Source organism: Amblyomma americanum, chromosome 5 (assembly GCF_052857255.1).
Source record: "Amblyomma americanum isolate KBUSLIRL-KWMA chromosome 5, ASM5285725v1, whole genome shotgun sequence".
Taxonomy (NCBI): Eukaryota; Metazoa; Arthropoda; class Arachnida; order Ixodida; family Ixodidae; genus Amblyomma; species Amblyomma americanum.
The window spans coordinates 152,970,673-152,988,809 of record NC_135501.1 but is presented as its reverse complement, the minus strand read 5'-3'; the positions used below and the strand labels follow the sequence as shown (position 1 = coordinate 152,988,809).

At 49.7% G+C, this 18,137-nt stretch overlaps 1 protein-coding gene across 1 annotated transcript; it reads left to right on the top strand.

Annotated features, from left to right (window-relative positions):
* Window positions 1–10,297: 10,297 nt before the first annotated feature.
* Window positions 10,298–17,869, top strand: LOC144134278 (endothelin-converting enzyme 1-like). Its single transcript, XM_077667227.1, has 2 exons — window positions 10,298–10,603; window positions 15,902–17,869. The coding sequence occupies exons 1-2, from the start codon at window positions 10,298–10,300 to the stop codon at window positions 17,867–17,869; spliced, it is 2,274 nt and encodes a 757-aa protein (XP_077523353.1).
* Window positions 17,870–18,137: the final 268 nt, after the last annotated feature.

Here is an 18,137-nt window from a genome sequence, read left to right as displayed (position 1 = left end):
CAAAAAAGTGGCAAAATAATGGCGTTCGAAAACATGACAACGTTCTTACAGCAGCTCTGCATCATCATCATCAGCGGCGGCCTGACTACGCCCACTGCAGGGCAAATGCCTCTACCATGTCTCTCCAATGAACACGGTTCTTGGCCAGCTGCGCCCACCCTATGCCTGCAAACTTCCTAATCTCATCCGCCCACCTAACCTTCCCCCGCCCTCTGCTACGCTTGCCTTCTCTTGGGATCCACTCCGTTACCCTTAAGGACCAGCGATTATCTTGTATTCGCATTGCATGCCCTGCCCAAGCTCATTCCTTCCTCCTGATTTCGACTAGGACGTCATTAACACGCCTTTGTTCCCTCACCCACTCTGCCCGTTTACGGTCTCTTAGCGTTACACCTGTCATTTGCCGTTCCATAGCGTTGTCCTTAACTTAAGCCCAACCCTTTTCGTTGACCTCCCTGTTTCTGCCCCGTAGGTGAGTACCGGTAATATACAGCTGTTGTATACTTTTATCTTGAAGGATACTGGTACCTGCCATTCATGGTATTGGCGATACACAGATCCAGGAATGACCGAATAGCGACCCTGTGACTTGTGACTGGAGAATGGGGTCTCGGCTTGGGGCCTGTCGAGTGAAAACTAGTACAAAAAAAAACACGGAATCTGGGTTGTCTCCGTCGCCTTCTCCGTGCACCGAAAGGCTGACTGCTGCGAGCACTTGGATGAACACCTGCTACATTGGCGACATCAGGTAAGCATTACAAACGGCTCGTACATTCAGCGGCCACACTCAGGCCAGGGGAACATTGACTGATCCGATTGATGTCCCATGGCTTTGCCATGACTTTAAGTTGTCCGGTTCAACAGATATATTTCCACTAATACGATGTCACTCAACACCTGAAAGTAATATCTGGAAAGGCATATCACTGAAGCCATCTGTGTAAACCACCTAACTGCGCCCAGTCTGCACAAGACAGCCGAGCGTGAGAAACGGTGCACCTTTGTATTTCGCTGCGCCGCTCCACCGCATCTTCGGACTCGTGGCTATGGTCGGCGTGCAGGCTCCCCACCGAGCTGGTCGCATAGCTGGCTGACGAAGAGCTCGTGCTACAGTTGCTCGGCTTCGTTGGCTGCGGCGACGAAGACTTGAGCAGCACGCAGCTCGAACGGCGACGCGAGGCCAGCGGTCGGGAGGACATCGCCTCTTCTTCTGATTCTTCAGCACGCGGCCAGAGAACGCCCCCTACTCGTAACAGTATGAATTAACGGTTCGGTTAAGCACTGCTATGCTTGCCCTTAGAAATTTTTCAACGCGAAAATTTTCATATCGAACGCAACAGGTTTCCGCGCACTACAGATGTCGCCCACAGGGAGAGCGTTTAACGTACTGCATTCGTACGTACCGCCGTCAGCACGCTTAACACGAACGCTCGAGAGCGCGTATCTTCCACTTACGTAAGCGCCCACTCGGCTTCGGCCACTACGTCTGAGACAATGCTAGGGTGGAAGCAGGGTACGAGCTTGCTCTAATCGCCGCAAACACATCGTGCAGCGTGGTCTCGGACTGGGCGCCCAGCGCTCAGGGGCTGTGGTATCAGCGCAGGACGCGCAATCGAGCATTCGTGTTACGCGTGCTGACGGCGGTACATTTGTACGTGGAACGTACAAAGACGTTTTTGTTTTTCAGATTGCAAGCTATCTGCATGCCCTAAGTGTGGCGTTTGCTTTTCCAGTTCTCTTTTTTAGTTTTAAGGGCGGTAACCTGATTAAAGAGGCCGCCTAGCTTTGGGACCTGTAGGTTCCTGAGAAGAAGAGAATGTTCTTTGATGTGTGCAAGAATTTGTACGATAGGTTGTTCACGGTAGAAGCATACACATCATGTATGTGTAGTCGAAGGCAGTTTGATAAAAGAAATGGCAGAAGGGGCGACCTCTTCCAGGAAATGACGGCAAGTTGAAGCCTGTCTGAAGGGCTTCCATCCCCTCCCATATCTATCATCATCATCATTTGTTGTGCCCTTAAAGGTCCCGTCTGGGACATTACATCAAGGTGGGAAAAGACAGTGTTGTAAAGCGGTCATACAAAAGTATGCGAACACGTACTAAGCATCACGAAAATAACAACAACAAGTTTCACGTGAAATTAACGTCAGCTAATCCAAATAATACAAAATAATAAACGACAAACGAAGTAGTAGTGTATAAAATTAAACATTAAAATGTGCGTCAAGACAAGCTGCAATAAAGAGTGGCGTAGAGTGGGAAAATAGTTGTAGGAAATGACACAATGGCACAGGCAGTTCAAATTGCAGGCAGAGCAGCGCGAGAGAAGTGGCTTTAGTTGGTTCAAGTGGTCGGTTAGTAACTGCCGAAATCTGAGGGGGGATTAGATTCGATGACAACGGTTTCAGGAAGATTGTTCCGGTCTTCTATGGCGATGGGAAGGCGTTGGATGAGCCGTGCACCCGCTGGATGCTGTGAGAGTTGAATAATCGGCGAGATGAACATAAGAAAGCACGTAACAAAGTTTGGCGTAGTGTAGGGAAGTTAAAATATAGTTTGTGTAAAAGACAAAGGATTTATATTTTTCTGCGGAGTGCTAAGGGTTCAATGCCGAGACACTATTTTAGGTTAGTAACGCTGTGTCGAGACGAATACTGCGACGTTACAAAGCGAGCTGCCTGGTACTGGATAGCTTCGAGCAAATGTATTAAGTAGGCCGGGTGAGGGTTCCATATCGCGTAGGCATACTCCATTTTAGCGCGAATGAATGTTTCGTATGCTTGTTGTCTAATGAATGGAGGGGAAATTGATAATGATATTCGGATGAAGCCAAGTATTCTAGAAGTGTTAGCGTAAAGTTTGATCATTTGGTCAGTCCATGTTAATTTGTTCGTTATTTCAACACCAAGGTACCTGTATGAATTCGTTACTGACAGCGCCACAGAGTTCAGGGAGTATTGTAAATTAGTAATGAAACGTTTGCGTGATATGCGCACGCATTTATGTTTCGAAGTATTAAGCTGCATAAGCCAGTCGGAGTCTATTTTATTTAAGTCGTCCTGTAACAATTTCTGGTCAGTGTTATGAGATATGCAGAGATAAATGAAGCAATTGTCCGTAAAAGATGGACAGGCGACGAAATTCCAGATGGCAGGTCCCTGATGAAGATTAGGAAGAGAAGCTGAGCAAGGACGGAACCCTGGGGTACACCAGAGATAACTGCGGTAGTTTCAGATGCGTGACTAGCGATGACGGTGAACTGTGAACGATTAAGGGCGGTTCACATGCAAGCGAATTGGCGAACAGCGGCGCGGCGCTGCGAAGCGGTTCGCGAGCTTTCGTTTCACATGCATCGCCGCTCCGCGTTTTCCACCGCTGCGAAAACCAATGTTGCGGGCAAAAAATATGCGCCTGCAACCGGTTTTGGTGGCCTGCAAATACAAAAAAGCGTAATATAAAAGCATTATTTAGTCATTTCTTTTCATAGTTTATTTAAATAAATATAATTATTGCGTTTTAAGCATTAAACAGCGCTTTATACAATTTATTTCCTAAACAAAAGTTCGTACGTGCGGCGTGCAAACTCGCGTGGCAACGCCGGGCCAGTCTAGCTACAACCCTTGCCGGGCGGTCATTGGTTGAGATGCGGTGCTGCCGCGTCGCCGCCGCGAAAATTTCCAACTTGCCCGAACCTCGCCGCTCCAGCCGCTGGGGCTTTCTCCGCCGCTTGAGAGAGGGTGTACTCGCCGCTGCGGCGGAGTTCGCGAGCGGTTCGCTTGCATGTGAAACAGGCATTAGTCAAAAAGCAGCGAATCCAGGAAAAGACTAGAGGGTCGAGTGACATGCATGCGATTTTACAGATGAGACGTTGGTGAATAACGCGATCAAATGCCTTTGAGAAATCTAAGTAAATGACATCTGTTTGAAATAAAGAATCTAGACATAGATGGAGATCAGTTGTGAATATCCAGCCAGTTGGGCCGACTCTACTCTGAGGAGCAACAGCTCCAGGAATTTGATGATAAATTAAGGCTTGCGAAAGTCAGATGCCGAAGGCACTTGTGGGATTTATTTGCAGTTGTCAAAATCATGTCAAACGGTTATGAAGCATAAGGACGTGAATAAAAGTATTTCATTTTAATCAAAGTGTTACCCAACGTGCTGCCGTGCACTGAGGTACAATAATCATGATTAGAAGGAAAGGCCGGCAAAATGGGCAAAACGCCAAGGGTGGGCGGGATACATAGGAAGCAATCTAACATTACCTGGAATTCATTAAGTTCCTCCAACAGCATTACAAAATGTATCTGAGTTCTATCCAACGGTGAGATCCCTGTCCATGTTTCGTGGCCACCCAGAACTGCGTATGCCCGGTTTCAGACAGGCAAAGATCGTTCGCCGGACAATCGTGTTATTATTATTATTTCATAAATACTGCCGACTGCCCTTTGGCGGTCAGGGCAGGAGTGCACAAAGGAAAAAAATTACAAAGTGGTAACAACAAAATAACAGCGACAAAGGGCGATTACAGTACGAGGACAAAATTCAATAAGACCAACGGGAAGCAAAAGAAAAGTACAGGCAAATCATCCGACGTCAAACAGTCTAAGTGAACAGAATAAAAACAAGGAAACCGAAATACACTGTGTACTAGACACGCTACTGCGATACATGAGCCGAAACAGCAGACAAGAAGGATTCTGAAGATACCAGGTTGGTGATATCGCTTGGCAGTCGGTTCCATTCGGAAATGGTGCGTGGAAAGAAGGAACAAGAATATGCTTTTGTTCGGCATCGTGGCATCAAGATAGTCCTTTCGTGTTTGTTACGGGTGGGGCGTGTTGTGTTGTATTGCATGTAACTCTGAAAATTCAGTTTTGCTTTATTATGTATGATATTGAACAACATTTTTAGTCGGTGCTGCTTGCGACGGGATTCAAGAGTGGGAAGCCCAGATCTGTTGAGCAAATCAGACACCGAGACCTGCCGACCATAAGCGTGGTAAATAAACCGGAGTGCTTACCTCTGGACGCCTTCAAGATTTTTTATATCCGTTTTTGTGTGCGGATCCCATACAGCGTCGGCGTATTCGAGCACTGGACGCACAAGTGATGTGTATGCTGTCAGTTTAGTTTTGCTCGTGCAATGCTTTAGGCGGTGCTTTAATAATCGAAGTTTTTTGGACGCTGCTGAGACAATGGGCTGGATGTGTACGCTCCAGTTCAGGTTGGATGTCATGGTTACCCCAAGATATTTCACCTGAGTCACTGAGTTGATCGGAAGGCCATTGATTTTGTATGTGCATTGGAGCGGTTGTTTCTTTCGTGTTACTGTCATTTTTCCGCATTTTGAACTGTTTATACCCATTTGCCAAGTACAACACCAGCTGGAAACTGCTGTTAAGTATTCGGCTAGGAGTGTCTGGTCTTCGAAGCTTTATTAGTTTCGCAGTGCGTATCGCAAATCAATGCGTAATTCACAGAGCCGATAGTGTGCGAACATCATTGGAATGCGAAAGAGAATCGAAGTAATAGTCGTCCTTTCAATGGCCACCTCAACAGCGCCCTGATTGAACGGATGAAGGAGGAGGAAGTGAAAGAAGAAAGAGAGAAAGAAAGAGGTGGGGTATTGGAGAGCGCCGAATCGATGTTGACCACATGAGGTTCTGTCACGCGCATTGAAGTCGTGCATGAGAAGTCTATATCTTAAATTTTACCGCAGCAGAGGGCAAGCTTCGAGTATGAAGCGACGCCTCCCGCTAGTCGTCTACTGCCACGCGCTCGAGATCAGGTTACACAATACAGGAATCAGTGTTCAGAGCAAATGCTCGGGCGAGTTTGTGTCATTTTGAGGTGAGCAACGCGTGGGGCGTCGGGGACCAAAGGAAATGCGCCGAAGGACGGTTGCTGGCATTCAACTAAACTTTTGACTTACACCGTCGAATCAGCCCACCTTTTTCATTTATTTAAGCATCTTACTCATCTCTCACTTCATAGTTTTTATGCCCTGAGGCAATAAACATCGCTTCAAAAAAGAAAAACAGATAAATAATATTTTTTGTCTTCATGCTTCTTTTTGTTAATTGGTTTATAAGGGTTTAACGTTCCCGAGCTGCTCAGGCTGTGAGAGACGTGCACTGAATCGCACAGCAGAGAGCCCTGCCACGGCGGTCGAAACGCGACCGAATCCGCGTCTTTCGAATCAGCAGTCCAGGCCCATAACCACTTAACCACCGCGCCGGTTCTTTGCTGTTTGGTGCATGACTTTATTTCTTCTATTGTTCACGCAATAAAACAAATTGTTCAATATTATCGCCATATAGGCTTCATACAATTCGCTGACCCTGGCATTGTGCTGTATGTGGAGGAATTCGCAAATGCGCGTTTGAGCGACCGCAGGGTGTTAAGGTCCTGAATTAACCTAGACTTGAAGAGGGAACGGAAGAAGCAATTGAAGCGGAAGTCTATTGATGAGCTTATGGTAAGAGTTGTTGTAGTAGTAGTGGTTTATTAAATTAATATTAAAAAGTAAGGATCAGATATTCGCTAGCCCGGGCATCTGCCATCGATACTGAAGCACCTGAGCTGGGGCAGCGGAAATAAAAGGTAACAGGCAGAATGTCGAAATGAAATGAAAGAGGGGAGGGGACGGGAAGAGAGGATAGGGAGAGAGGTAATGCACACAAACGATTTACGCAATAAGAAATGTGTACAGTTGCGCACGTTAGTCATGATGAGCATGGTAAGAGGGAAAGTAGGCCACATAGATGGGAAACATACAGCTGACGCTTATTGAAGAGCACCTTCTTTTATCCCCGGTTTGCTCTAGGATAGCGAATAAACCCTACATAACTAAGAAACCAACATCCCTACTTGGTTTGCAGGTACCTGCACCGCCCCGAACTTTGGCCTCGACACTCCTACTTGTTATCGCGATCCGGGACGGGAATTTTACTCGTTTCCTTTTTCTTGTTCAGTTAAGCTAAGAAAAAACTAAAACAAGCATTACCAATAAGGAAACAAATATAACAAGGCGAAGGTCCTAGTGAAGAGGAAGTCTATTAATGAGTTAGCGGTAAGAAGGAAAGTACAGGAATTCAGGATATCACTGCAGAACAGATTTTCGGCTTTAACTGAGGAAGAGTATCTTGATGTCCATACAATCAACGATAATCTGACAGCTATCATTACGGAGTGCACAGTAGAAGTAGGCGGTAGGACGGCTCGACAGGATACCGGCAAGCTATCTCAGGAGACGAAAGATCTCATTAAGGAAAGTCAAAGCATGAAAGCGTAAACCCCACCGACAGAATAGAACATGCAATATGCTTCCAAATTTAATCAATAAGCGAGAGCTAACTGACATAACGAAGCTTAATATCGGAAGAATTGAGAGTGCTCTGAAGACCGTTGGTACCTTAAAAGCGGTGAAGAGGAAATCAGGCACAGCGAATATCAGATGTATGAGTTAACAAATAGAGCAATTTCATGAACAATATGGATAGATAGTCAAAGTGGCCGATGAGTAATACAAAAATCTATAAAATAGTAATTGTAATCAGGAGGTATACGGCACAGGCAGTAAAGAAATAGGAAGCAAAGAAAGCCTTAGGAGCAATGAGAACGGGGAGAGCAGCTGAAGAGGATCAGGAAACAACAGGTCTGTTGAAGGACGGAGGTGTGATTGTGCTAGAAGAACTAGCCACCCTTGTGGGGTTGGCTTGGGGAGATAAATATACGTTCTTCCCACTCAATCGCGGCTGAAACGGTTCAAAGCTGCCCGGACCCACCCCGTGATCGCATACGCTACCGAGCGCACGGCAAACATGGCGAGTTTTGCTCTGAGGGAACAAAGGAACGACACATTGGCTGACACAAACAGGCATTTATTGCTACAGCAACAATAGCGCCAGCTAGCAACAAGGTACGCTAATGAATGAAGGTCGTCCGACTCACCAGCAAGGTTCCGAGCGAATGTTCGCCCGCGCTGGGGCAAGGGATACTCCACGGTCTGGACGGGACGAGAGTACGGGAGCGGGTCTCCCCGTCGCTTCCTCGCCCCGCCGCCGAAGAGCGGAGCCGCGAGCGACACGTCCGCTCGCGCCGACGGTCCCCGCCGAAGCGCCCCATGCCCCCTCTCCCGCGCGGGCTTCAGCAGTCTCCCGCGCAGCGGCGCTGGCGCCCTTCCTTGCCAGTTAATGTAACTGACAAGGAAATGCGTTCCTCCTAGAGGTGAGGCTGCTGCAGCACGGGGCCTCGCGGGAAAGCAAACACATGGGGCTGCAGGGCAGGTCCCCACACCCTGTATACACAAGGCCTTATAATCTCGAGCGCACCGGAAGCTTTGAAGAACGCTAATATAATCTCAGTCCATAAGAAAGGAGACATTAACGACTTCAGAAATACAGACCGATCAGCTTACTGCCCGTTACCTACGAGGTATGTACTACGGGACTCGCTAACAGAGTAAATACAACCTTATACTTCAGTAAACCAAAGAATCAGGCAGGCTATCGTAATGGATACTAGACAATAGACCATTCAAGCTATCAATCAGGTGATCGAGAAATGCGCAGAATATAATCAACTTCAAAATATAGCCCAAATATAAGCATTTGTCTCATTGGAAGCCTCAGCAGTCATGCAGGCGTTGCGGAATCAGGGTGGGGAAGAGTCTTATGTGAAAACACTGGAAGATGTCTATAACGAATGCACACCTACCATAGTGCTTTATAAAGTCAAGAATAAAAATCCAATAAGGAAGGGCGTCAGCCAGGGAGACACGATCTGGCCGATGCTATTCACCGCCTGTTTAGAGGTGTTCCAAGGCCTGGATTAGGAACAGTTAGGGATAAAAGTTAATGGAGAATACCTAAATAGTCGGCGATTCGATGATGATATTGCCTCGAGTCACTCAAAAGGTGAACTGCAAATCATGATCAATGAGTCAGGCAGAGCAGAACGGAGGGTCTAAAATTAACGTGCAGGAAGCCAAAGTAATGTTCACCAGTCTCGCAAGAGAACAGCTGTTTACAATTGGTAGCGAGGTGCTGAAAGTAACGAGGCAATGCATATACTTAGGACAGATAGTGACAGTAGATCCGAGTCACGAGAGCGAAATAACTGAAACAATAAGAATGGGGTTGAGCGCATTTGGCAGTTCCTCTCAGATAATCTACCAATATCCCTCAAGAGGAAAGGTTATACCAGCTAGCTTACTCGTAATCACCTAAGGGTAGAAACATGGATGATAAAGGAAAGGGTTCAACTTAAATTAAGAACAACGCATGAGCTATACAAAGTAAAATGACAGGTGTAACGTTAAGAGACAGGAGGAGGGCAAAGTGGGTCAGGGAACATGCGCGAGTTAATGACATCCTAGTCGAAATCAAGAGGAAGAAATGGGCTTGGACAGGGCATGTGATGCGAACGCAAGACAACCGCTGGTCTTTAATGGTTACGGAGTGGACTCCAAGGGAAGGCAAGCGTAGCAGGAGGCGGCAGAATGTAAGGTGGACGGATTAGATTAAGAAGCTGGCCCAGGACGGCGTTAAATGGAGAGATATGAGAGAAGCCTTTACCGTGCAGTGGGTGTCTAAATCATGACCTGTTTAGCCCGTCTATAGAATTTCTGTAGAATCGTAAGTACTAAAATGTCTTTGCTGCCACGAAAACAGAATGACATTTTATGTGTATCTAAATGTGTATCTGCCGTAGTTCCCACCGCACACGTCCGGACGTCCGACCATGCCGGGCATGGCCAGGCACGCAGTATACGCTGAGCAGCTCTAATTTATGCGTTTCCCTGTGTCCTTGTCTTAAGTTGCGCTGTTTTTTTTTCCAAATATTAACTACCAACTGGCCCCTTTGACCAGCCTTGCAAGTCGTCCCGACTGGCCACTCCGGGGATTTAACACCTTTGTATGCGATGCGGGTGGACGTCGGTGCACGGGAGATACTAGCCTTACAGTGCGTTCTCGGCGAATGCTCCGCCTGAGTCACGTATTTTAATGAATATGTGTCTACCACAGACCAGTGGCACATATCCCCACAAGTGATTGTCATCGTCATCACCTTCTTCATTCCGCAATGCTGAATAACAAGCCGGAGTTTGCTCAGTTTTACGAATGACCATTTCACCACTAAATTCTCTCTGTGAGGCACGTGGGAGAATTATCGTCACTTATCATCATCAAAAATTTTTTATCCTCTGATGGACAGCGCGGCACGCAGCAGCGGCACGCGCTCGCGAGCCCCACTGTTCGTGCTCGAAGCAGAAGAAGAAAGAACTGCGCGATGAGCGGAAGCACCGATGTCCCCGCGGGTCCCGTCCCCTTGTCGCCGAGCAGCCCCGACCTGCCGCCATCCACGGAGGCGCCTTCTGAGCGGCCTAGAAAGAGAAGCTCGAAGCAGCCGTCGTCGCGGTGGTCTGCAAGTGGCGGCACTGCCAGCGTCGCCACCCCGACCCCTCTGGTCTCGCCGCCGACCCCGCCCTCAAGGTCCAGCATCACCAGAGGCAGTCAACCGAAAGGCGGCCCCTCGCGTGAGGGCAAACGGCTACTGACCGTGAGCGAGCAGACCATACGGGGCCTCGAGAGCATTGTAAGCACCTCTTATGTCGTACGTCCCAGCTGCCAGAGGCGTCACTAAGGGCGCACAGGTCTCACCTCAGAGCGGAGGTGTAGATGCAGCGCAGGGCGATGAGCGTGGACCGCGGCATGCGGACAGAGGGGATGCATGGGGTCTCTGAGGGGGAAGGATGACGCACCAGACTACCACACCGGTTTCCCTGGCTGGACCTAGTGACGCCTCTCACAGTGGTTCTTGTAGAACTTAGCACGTCGGCTAGAGCGCCTCGAGAAGGGTGCCGACCCGTTTTAAAGAGCATGTCGCTACCCCATCTCATCATCAGCAGCAGCAGTAGAAGCAGAAACAACATAGTCTCGATTTAATTCAACCCAAAGAAGTCGAGCGAGTTGTTGCGCTTAGCAAGCACAAAACCGGCGTCTTTGCGTTTACGCGGCCTCAATTTTAGCGGGTAAAGCCCCCGCACCAAGATCCAGCGTCGAGCAGAGAAGTGCAATGCGAAAATGGTCCTAGTTTTCGGCACCCTGTCTACGTCTCGAAGGCAAGATGGCGCCAGTGCAAAATGGCATTTACTTTCTCATTTCCAATCCCATTTCTACAGCAGGGTGCCTCATGCTCGTTCAAAAACAGCTTTACATGCGCCTTGTCCTGCGGATCGGGTTAAATCAACCTACCCTCTTCCTCGGCTGAATCGGCCTGACCCAACAGTCTGTAAGCTCTACCTGCGGTCTTTGATACTAGTTAGGACACTTTCAGCGGATAGTTTGACATGAGTTAGGACACTTTCAGCGTATGGGCTGACTCGGTCCAGCGTGGTCGAGTTAATTTAATCCCCAAGTGTGAATGCGTTATAGGTCTTTTCGGTCTCCTTCGGCGACAGGAGTCATGCTCGTAAGAAACCAAAAATCAAGAGGACGCGATAGAAACACAACAACGTTTCACCGAAACTCGTCAGCATGAGTGCGGCAAACACACGGGAAAAAATGACCGGCGATTGAGTGTGGACACGCCGCGGTGGCTCAGTGGTTAGGGCGCTCGGCTACTGATCCGGAGTTCCCGGGTTCGAACCCGACCGCGGCGGCTGCGTTTTTATGGAGGAAAAACGCTAAGGCGCCCGTGTGCTGTGCGATGTCTGTGCACGTTAAAGATCCCCAGGTGGTCGAAATTATTCCGGAGCCCTCTACTACGGGTACCTTTTTCTTCCTTGTTCTTTCACTCCCTTCTTTATCCCTTCCCTTATGGCGCGGTTCAGGTGTCCAACGATATATGACAGATACTTTTCCATTTCCTTTCCCAAAAAAACAATTATTATTATTATTATTATTATTATTATTATTATTATTATTATTATTATTATTGAGCGTGGTTATTCATTTCGGTTTCGGTTCCCAATCGAAGCTCGGTTTTCAAGGTCAAGAAGGCGTCGCAAAAAGGTCAGCGTAATCGTATAGTTGGGACCTCGTGGTTCTACCCGCCACGATAGCTCAGAGGTTAGGGCGCTCGGCTACTGATCCGGAGTTCCCGGGTTCGAACCCGACCGCGGCAGCTGCGTCTTTAAGGAGGCAAAACGCTAAGGCGCCCGGGTGCTGTGCGAAGTCAGCGGTGGTGGTGGTGGTGGTGGTGGTGGTGGAAACTTTATTAGACACAGAGGAATTTAGGACACGCAGGTCCTTGGGCTCCGCACGGCCCCAATGCACTCAAACCTTCATGTCCCGGAGGCTCATGACGCTGGCAGCCCGGCCTGTGCCAAGGCGATGGCTTGCTTCGCCGGGTCCTCGGAGCGCAGTAGGGTCTCCCAAGCCTCCCAAGTGGTAAGGTGCTCCACGCCCCGCGGGGAAGGATCCGCCGGGCAGAGGAAAAGGATATGATTGAGAGTGGCTTTGGGGCGGTGACAGAGGGTACAGGAGGGGTTTGTGTGGACTTGGTGATAGCGCGAGCGTTTATAAGGGGCAGGGTAAGGTGCGAGTTTGGAGCCACCTCCAAAGTGTCTGGTGATAATAGCCGAGGGAGGGATGGGGTGGAGGGTATAGCCGACGATCGGCTTTGCAGGCCTGTGTCAGTTCACTGAATCAATTCAGGCGCTCCCGTCAGAACCCCAGATCTGAGGCCGCCGGTGACCGGTTGAGAGAACCTCGGGCTAAAGCGTTGGCAGTCTCGTTTCCGGGATTCCCGCAGTGGGCAGGCACCCATATGAGCTCCATGTGGCGTGGCGGGTGAACGGCGACGGAGTTCAGTATGCGAAATGCAGGGACGTGAACTCTCCCGGGAACAAAATTTAGTATGACAGTTTTAGAGTCCGATAATATATACCGGGCCCCCGTGCGCGTGATGGCTAGGGCAATGGCGGCCTCTTCAGCCTCCTCCGAAGTGGCAGTGGGGTACATGTGAAGGGTGGCAATCGGTTGTAGGGAGGGGTTCGTGATGGTTTGCGATCGCGTCCTCGCCTGTGCATGCGGCATTCACCCACACGGTTTCCGGTTCGGTGTCATAGTTTTTGTGGAGCGCTCGTGCGCGAACACGGCGTGGGGGTTCGTGGTAGATGGGGTGCATGTTTTTGGGGAAATGTTTAATAAGTAGTTCGCGGTGAATGTGGCGGGGGACATGGAGCTGAGTGGGATCCGTGGATGGTGTCCTGATACCAAGGATGTGTAGGATGTGTCTGCCATTTGTGGTTTTCGCGATTGTGTCTGTCGGTGGGTATCGATAAACTCTCCTATCGTGCTGTGTAGGCCTAGCTGGAGGAGTTTTTCGGGTGAGGTATTTAGAGGTAGCTGTAGTGCTGTCTTAATTTGTGTTCGGATCATGGCATCCAGGGTGGCTATTTTTGTGCCCTGGAGTTTCAGATAGGGGAGCATGAAGAGAAAGCGGCTGAGGACGAAGGCATGAATGAGACGAGATAGGTCATGCTCGTTCATGCCCCGGTGGTGTCCACAAACTCGGTGGATTAGGTGGGATATCGACACCGCCGTCTGCTTGAGTTTCTGGATGGTGAGGGAGTTTTTCCCGTTGTTCTGGATGTGGAGGCCCAGTGCCCGGAGAGTGTGTACCTCCGAGATGTACCGGTTTTCTAGTGTCACGGTTATGGGAGCTGTGGGGCAGTGTCGGGTTGTTGGGCGGAGTATGAGGAGCTCCGACTTCTCCGTAGAGCATGAGAGTCCGATACTTCGCGCATTTGCTTGGGTGAGGGTAGCTGCTGACTTCAGAGTATTCTCTGTCTCCGTCACTGCCATGGGTGGTCCATAGAGTGATATCATCAGCATACAGTGCATGCCGAAGGTGAGGGATGGTTTGTATTTTGCCGGCAAGGGGATGAGAGTACCATTGAAGAGAAAAGGGGAGAGAACAGATCCCTGGGGGTGCCAACCCCACTTAGGGTGTATGGGCGGGATGTGTGGGGACCGAAGTGAATTTCGGCCGTACGGCTAGTAAGGAATGCTTGAATACAGGTGTGAATACGTTCACCTATGTTCAAGGGGGAGAGCGCCGCCTTGATCACTTGATGGTCTAGTCGATCAAAGGCCTTGGAGAGATGCAAGGCGAGCACAGCTTTGTGTGGTCCGGTATGAGGCGGTCGAAAATGTCCTGTGTGAGCTGGAGCATGGCGTCCTGTGCCGAAAGGTGGGGACGGAAGCCCCCGATTCAGGCGAAACCAAAACAGTCAGCTCTTAGCCACCCTTGCATCTCCCCCTCTCACGTTGAGTTGGGAATCAGATCAAGCCTTCACACTGAACTTGCTCTAATGACGTGGATGGGACGAGGCGAGGTGGGGGGGGGGGCAGTCTTGACTTGCTATATTTATTTTTTAGCGCGGCGGCATCTTTGCGTTGACGGGGAGAGGGGAAGTGTCCTTTTAAATCACCGAGATCTTCGGCATATATGAATAAAGCTAGCTTAAATATTTTGTCGGTGCAGTGATGAGCAATGGAATACCGATCGTGCAATGCGCTTTTTTTTAACCTCAGTAAATATTGTTGGACCCGCCGCGGTGGCTCAGTGGTTAGGGCGCTCGACTACTGATCCGGAGTTCCCGGGTTCGAACCCGACAGCGGCGGCTGCGTTTTTATGGAGGAAAAACGCTAAGGCACCCGTGCTATGCTACGTCAGTGCACGTTTAGGATCCCCAGGTGGTCGAGATTATTCCGGAGCCCTCCACTACAGCACCTCCTTCTTCCTTTCTTCTTTCACTGCTTCCCTTATCCCTTCTCTTACGGTGCGGTTCAGGTGTCCAACAATATATTAGACAGATACTACGCCATTTCCTTTCCCCAAAAACCAAATATTATTATTAGTAAATATCGTTTCATGGTCCCTTCAAACAATTCCCGCCCCTCCCAATTATTTCTTTCCTCCGTGATATGCGAATTAACAGATGGAAGTGAAAAAGCATAAGCTGTATAATGGTTTGGTTTATGGGTCTTAAGGTCTCACAGCCCCTCAGTCTATGATGGACGCTATCGGCGTGCTGTATTTCTGGCAGTTTTCACAATGCCTCTCCAAACTCATCTCGTCAGGAAGTTAATGTAATTGCTATTCACTCCAGCACACGTCTCTTTCGATATCACGAAATTCACAATTTTAGGATAAACATCGTGGCTCCGTGGACTTAGGCACGCATCTGAGCCACATTATCGCCACCGCCTAGTTCTTTTCTTTGTGAGCACAAGGTATCGAAAATAAAAGCTCGTTTGAATTCCCCGCCAGCCTATATTTATTTTGCCAACAAACTTGAGATGAGTGATTGAGGCCAAATTAGTCACAGGTCTAAATGAGCGAGTCCAGATGAATGGTGAGTCGATATGAGTGTGTCCAGATAAGTCGAGAGTCAAAAACAGTGAGTCGACCAAAAAAAATTGAGAGTGAGTGACGAGTCACGAGTCAAAATGAGAGAGTGAACGTAAATGATTCCAGATGCGTTTTGGATCGAAATGAGGGAACCCAGATGGGCCGTGAGTTGTAACGAATGGCGGACGCCGGGTGAATCCTTACTCGGAGTGGGTCCAAATTATTTGTGGGTCTTAGTAAGTTCATGGGATGTATTCAGCCCGCCCTGTATGAGTTTGAGTTGGATCGAGCCCATTAGATGACCAAACTAGCGTAAAGCGACATGAATAAACACTTGAGATCCTGCCAAGGTATGCCAAGACATATCCATGTCTGTCTTCTCATCCACGTGACAATACTAGACCTTGTGTATAGGAAATGTGATGTTGCTTACATGTTATCACAGTCTAAAACAGAAGTGACTTGTGGTGACCGCTGCCCGCACTATTGCTTGCATTCACCGACCAGTTATGGCCGTATGTCTTGGCGCAGGCTTCGCAAGACTCCAGTCCACGACCTCCTGCCAAAAAAAGGAACGTGACAAGGTTCATCATTATCGGATCCCTTGCGTTGCTTCTTGGAGGGGCAGCCATCTTAATCCTCATAAAACTGGCGCTGCGTGGTGACATTTACATTAGCGACGTGACCATCTGCGACTCCGAGGACTGTCTGAAGCACGCCTACGACGTGGCTAGCCGCCTGAACCCGCGCTTTAAGCCCTGCGACGACTTCGCTGCCTACGTGTGCTCTGCGTGGAGGACCAAGGACGAGGCCTCGGTGAGTGTGCTGATGGATGTCGAATACGCTTACTCGAGGGATCTGCTGCAGAGGTCATCACAAGAGCCACTCGTGCCAGAAGCCGCGAGCGCTCTGAAGATGATAAACCGCTGCGTAGACCGTTCGCAGGAGGACTCGATGGACAGCCTGCGCGCGTTACGCCAGTTCCTCAACTCAAAAGAGGCCAAGGTGAGAGATCCCCTTGACAAACTCATCGGATTCGCTGTCAACTGGCACTTGCCGATTCTGTTCAACGTGGCGTTGCTGCCAGAGGGAGAAGGCGGGAAGCGCTTCATTTACATATTCCCCTCAGACTTGTTGGAAGTTGTGCTCGCCCTCCAGAAGGCGGTCGTCGCACATGGCCTTTACGATCTGGCCTGGCAAAACATGCCTTCAGTCACCGGGGTGCACTTCACTTTCACCAAGGAAGAGATTCGTGACGCAGTTATGAGCGTGTTGTCTGACTTCCTGGATTCCACCGACGCCAGTCACGAAGACCCGGTGGTCCTATCCGTCAACGATTTGCCGCGGCTATCGTCATCAGAGGGCTGGTTGCCGTCCTTCCGCAAGGCATTCGATGTAACTCCAGCCATTAACGAGACCGACCGGGTTGTCGCAACTCACCAAAGCCTCCTGGACGCCCTCGTTCGAGCTTTCGACTCAAGGAAAGCAGTTCTCAATGAAGCGCTTCTTTGGCTCATCAGCCAGTACGCTTGCTTCCTCGCTTGCACGGATCTTATTAGGGCCCTGCCGGGTTTCAAGGTGGCTCCGGTCGCGCACGCATTGTTGTGCGCCTTAGAGGTCGAGGCCACCCACGGCGTCCTGCTGAGAGCCGACGCGAACAAGCGACTCAAAGACGAGGAACGCGCCAACGTTGCGGGCCAGTTTGACGACGTCAAGAGGCTGGTGGTCGCGAAGATTGATTCCTCAACGACTCTGAGTCGTGAAGCGAAGCTTAGTGCCGCCGAGCACATCAAAAGTGTCAGGCTTAGTTTCGGCTCAGAACAGGTTCTCCTGGACACGAAGGAAGTGTTCGAACTTTTCGGGGCCGGCCCAAAAATCAGGACTGTGTTCTTCCGAACCTGGCTCGCTACTCGGGAGTCACTTCGATCTTTGAACGCAAGCCTGCGCTACCAGCTTCCCGCGGTCATGAGGAGGACCCTGGCGAACACCTTAGTCTACTACGACCCGCTAACCCACTCGTTGGTCGTGTCGCCGGCGTCGTTCGCGCCACCGCTCTTCTACAAGGGTGGCACCAAGGTCATGGCGCTTGGGGGCCTTGGCTTCCTCATGGCCGCCCAGCTCGTTCGCTCGCTGGCCTACGGTGTGAGTGTGTGGTCGGAGTCTTCGCCACTCGACTTTCATGGCGAGATTCAAAAGAAAAGGCGCTGCGGCACCGTAGAGGAGCGACGCTGGTTCCCTGCGGCAGTGGCCATGGAGCTTCTTGCCGACAGCCTCCACGGTGTCGGCCGTGTGGTCTCCATAAAAGGCATGGAGCACTTCTCAAAGTATCAGGTCTTCTACCTGACTGCTTGTCACGTGGCCTGCCGGCGCGACGGAAGTGATGTCCACTCCGACGAGTGTAACGCTGCTGTTGTGAACTCGGAATCATTCGTCGATGCCTTCGGGTGCGAAGTCGGCTCTGAGATGAACCCCCTGAAAGAGAAGTGCGTCCTTTTTTGATGTGTGCCGCCTTCCGCCTGAGCGAAATGCAATACTTGCGAACTTGGCGCTTGCAAAATGACCTTTTTAATTAGCTCTTTGTTTTAAGGCGAAAGCCTTACTAGCGTAATTACGAGAAAAGCAGCGGTGTGTGCTAGGTTTTTTTATTGAAACTCCAGCGGTGCAGAAAAAAGTGGCAGCTGATTTAGCGTATCTAAATGCGAAAAAACTGGAGGACGCTTTAGCGACAGCATGTTGCAGCGCTTCCAGGGAATCCACGAAACACCAT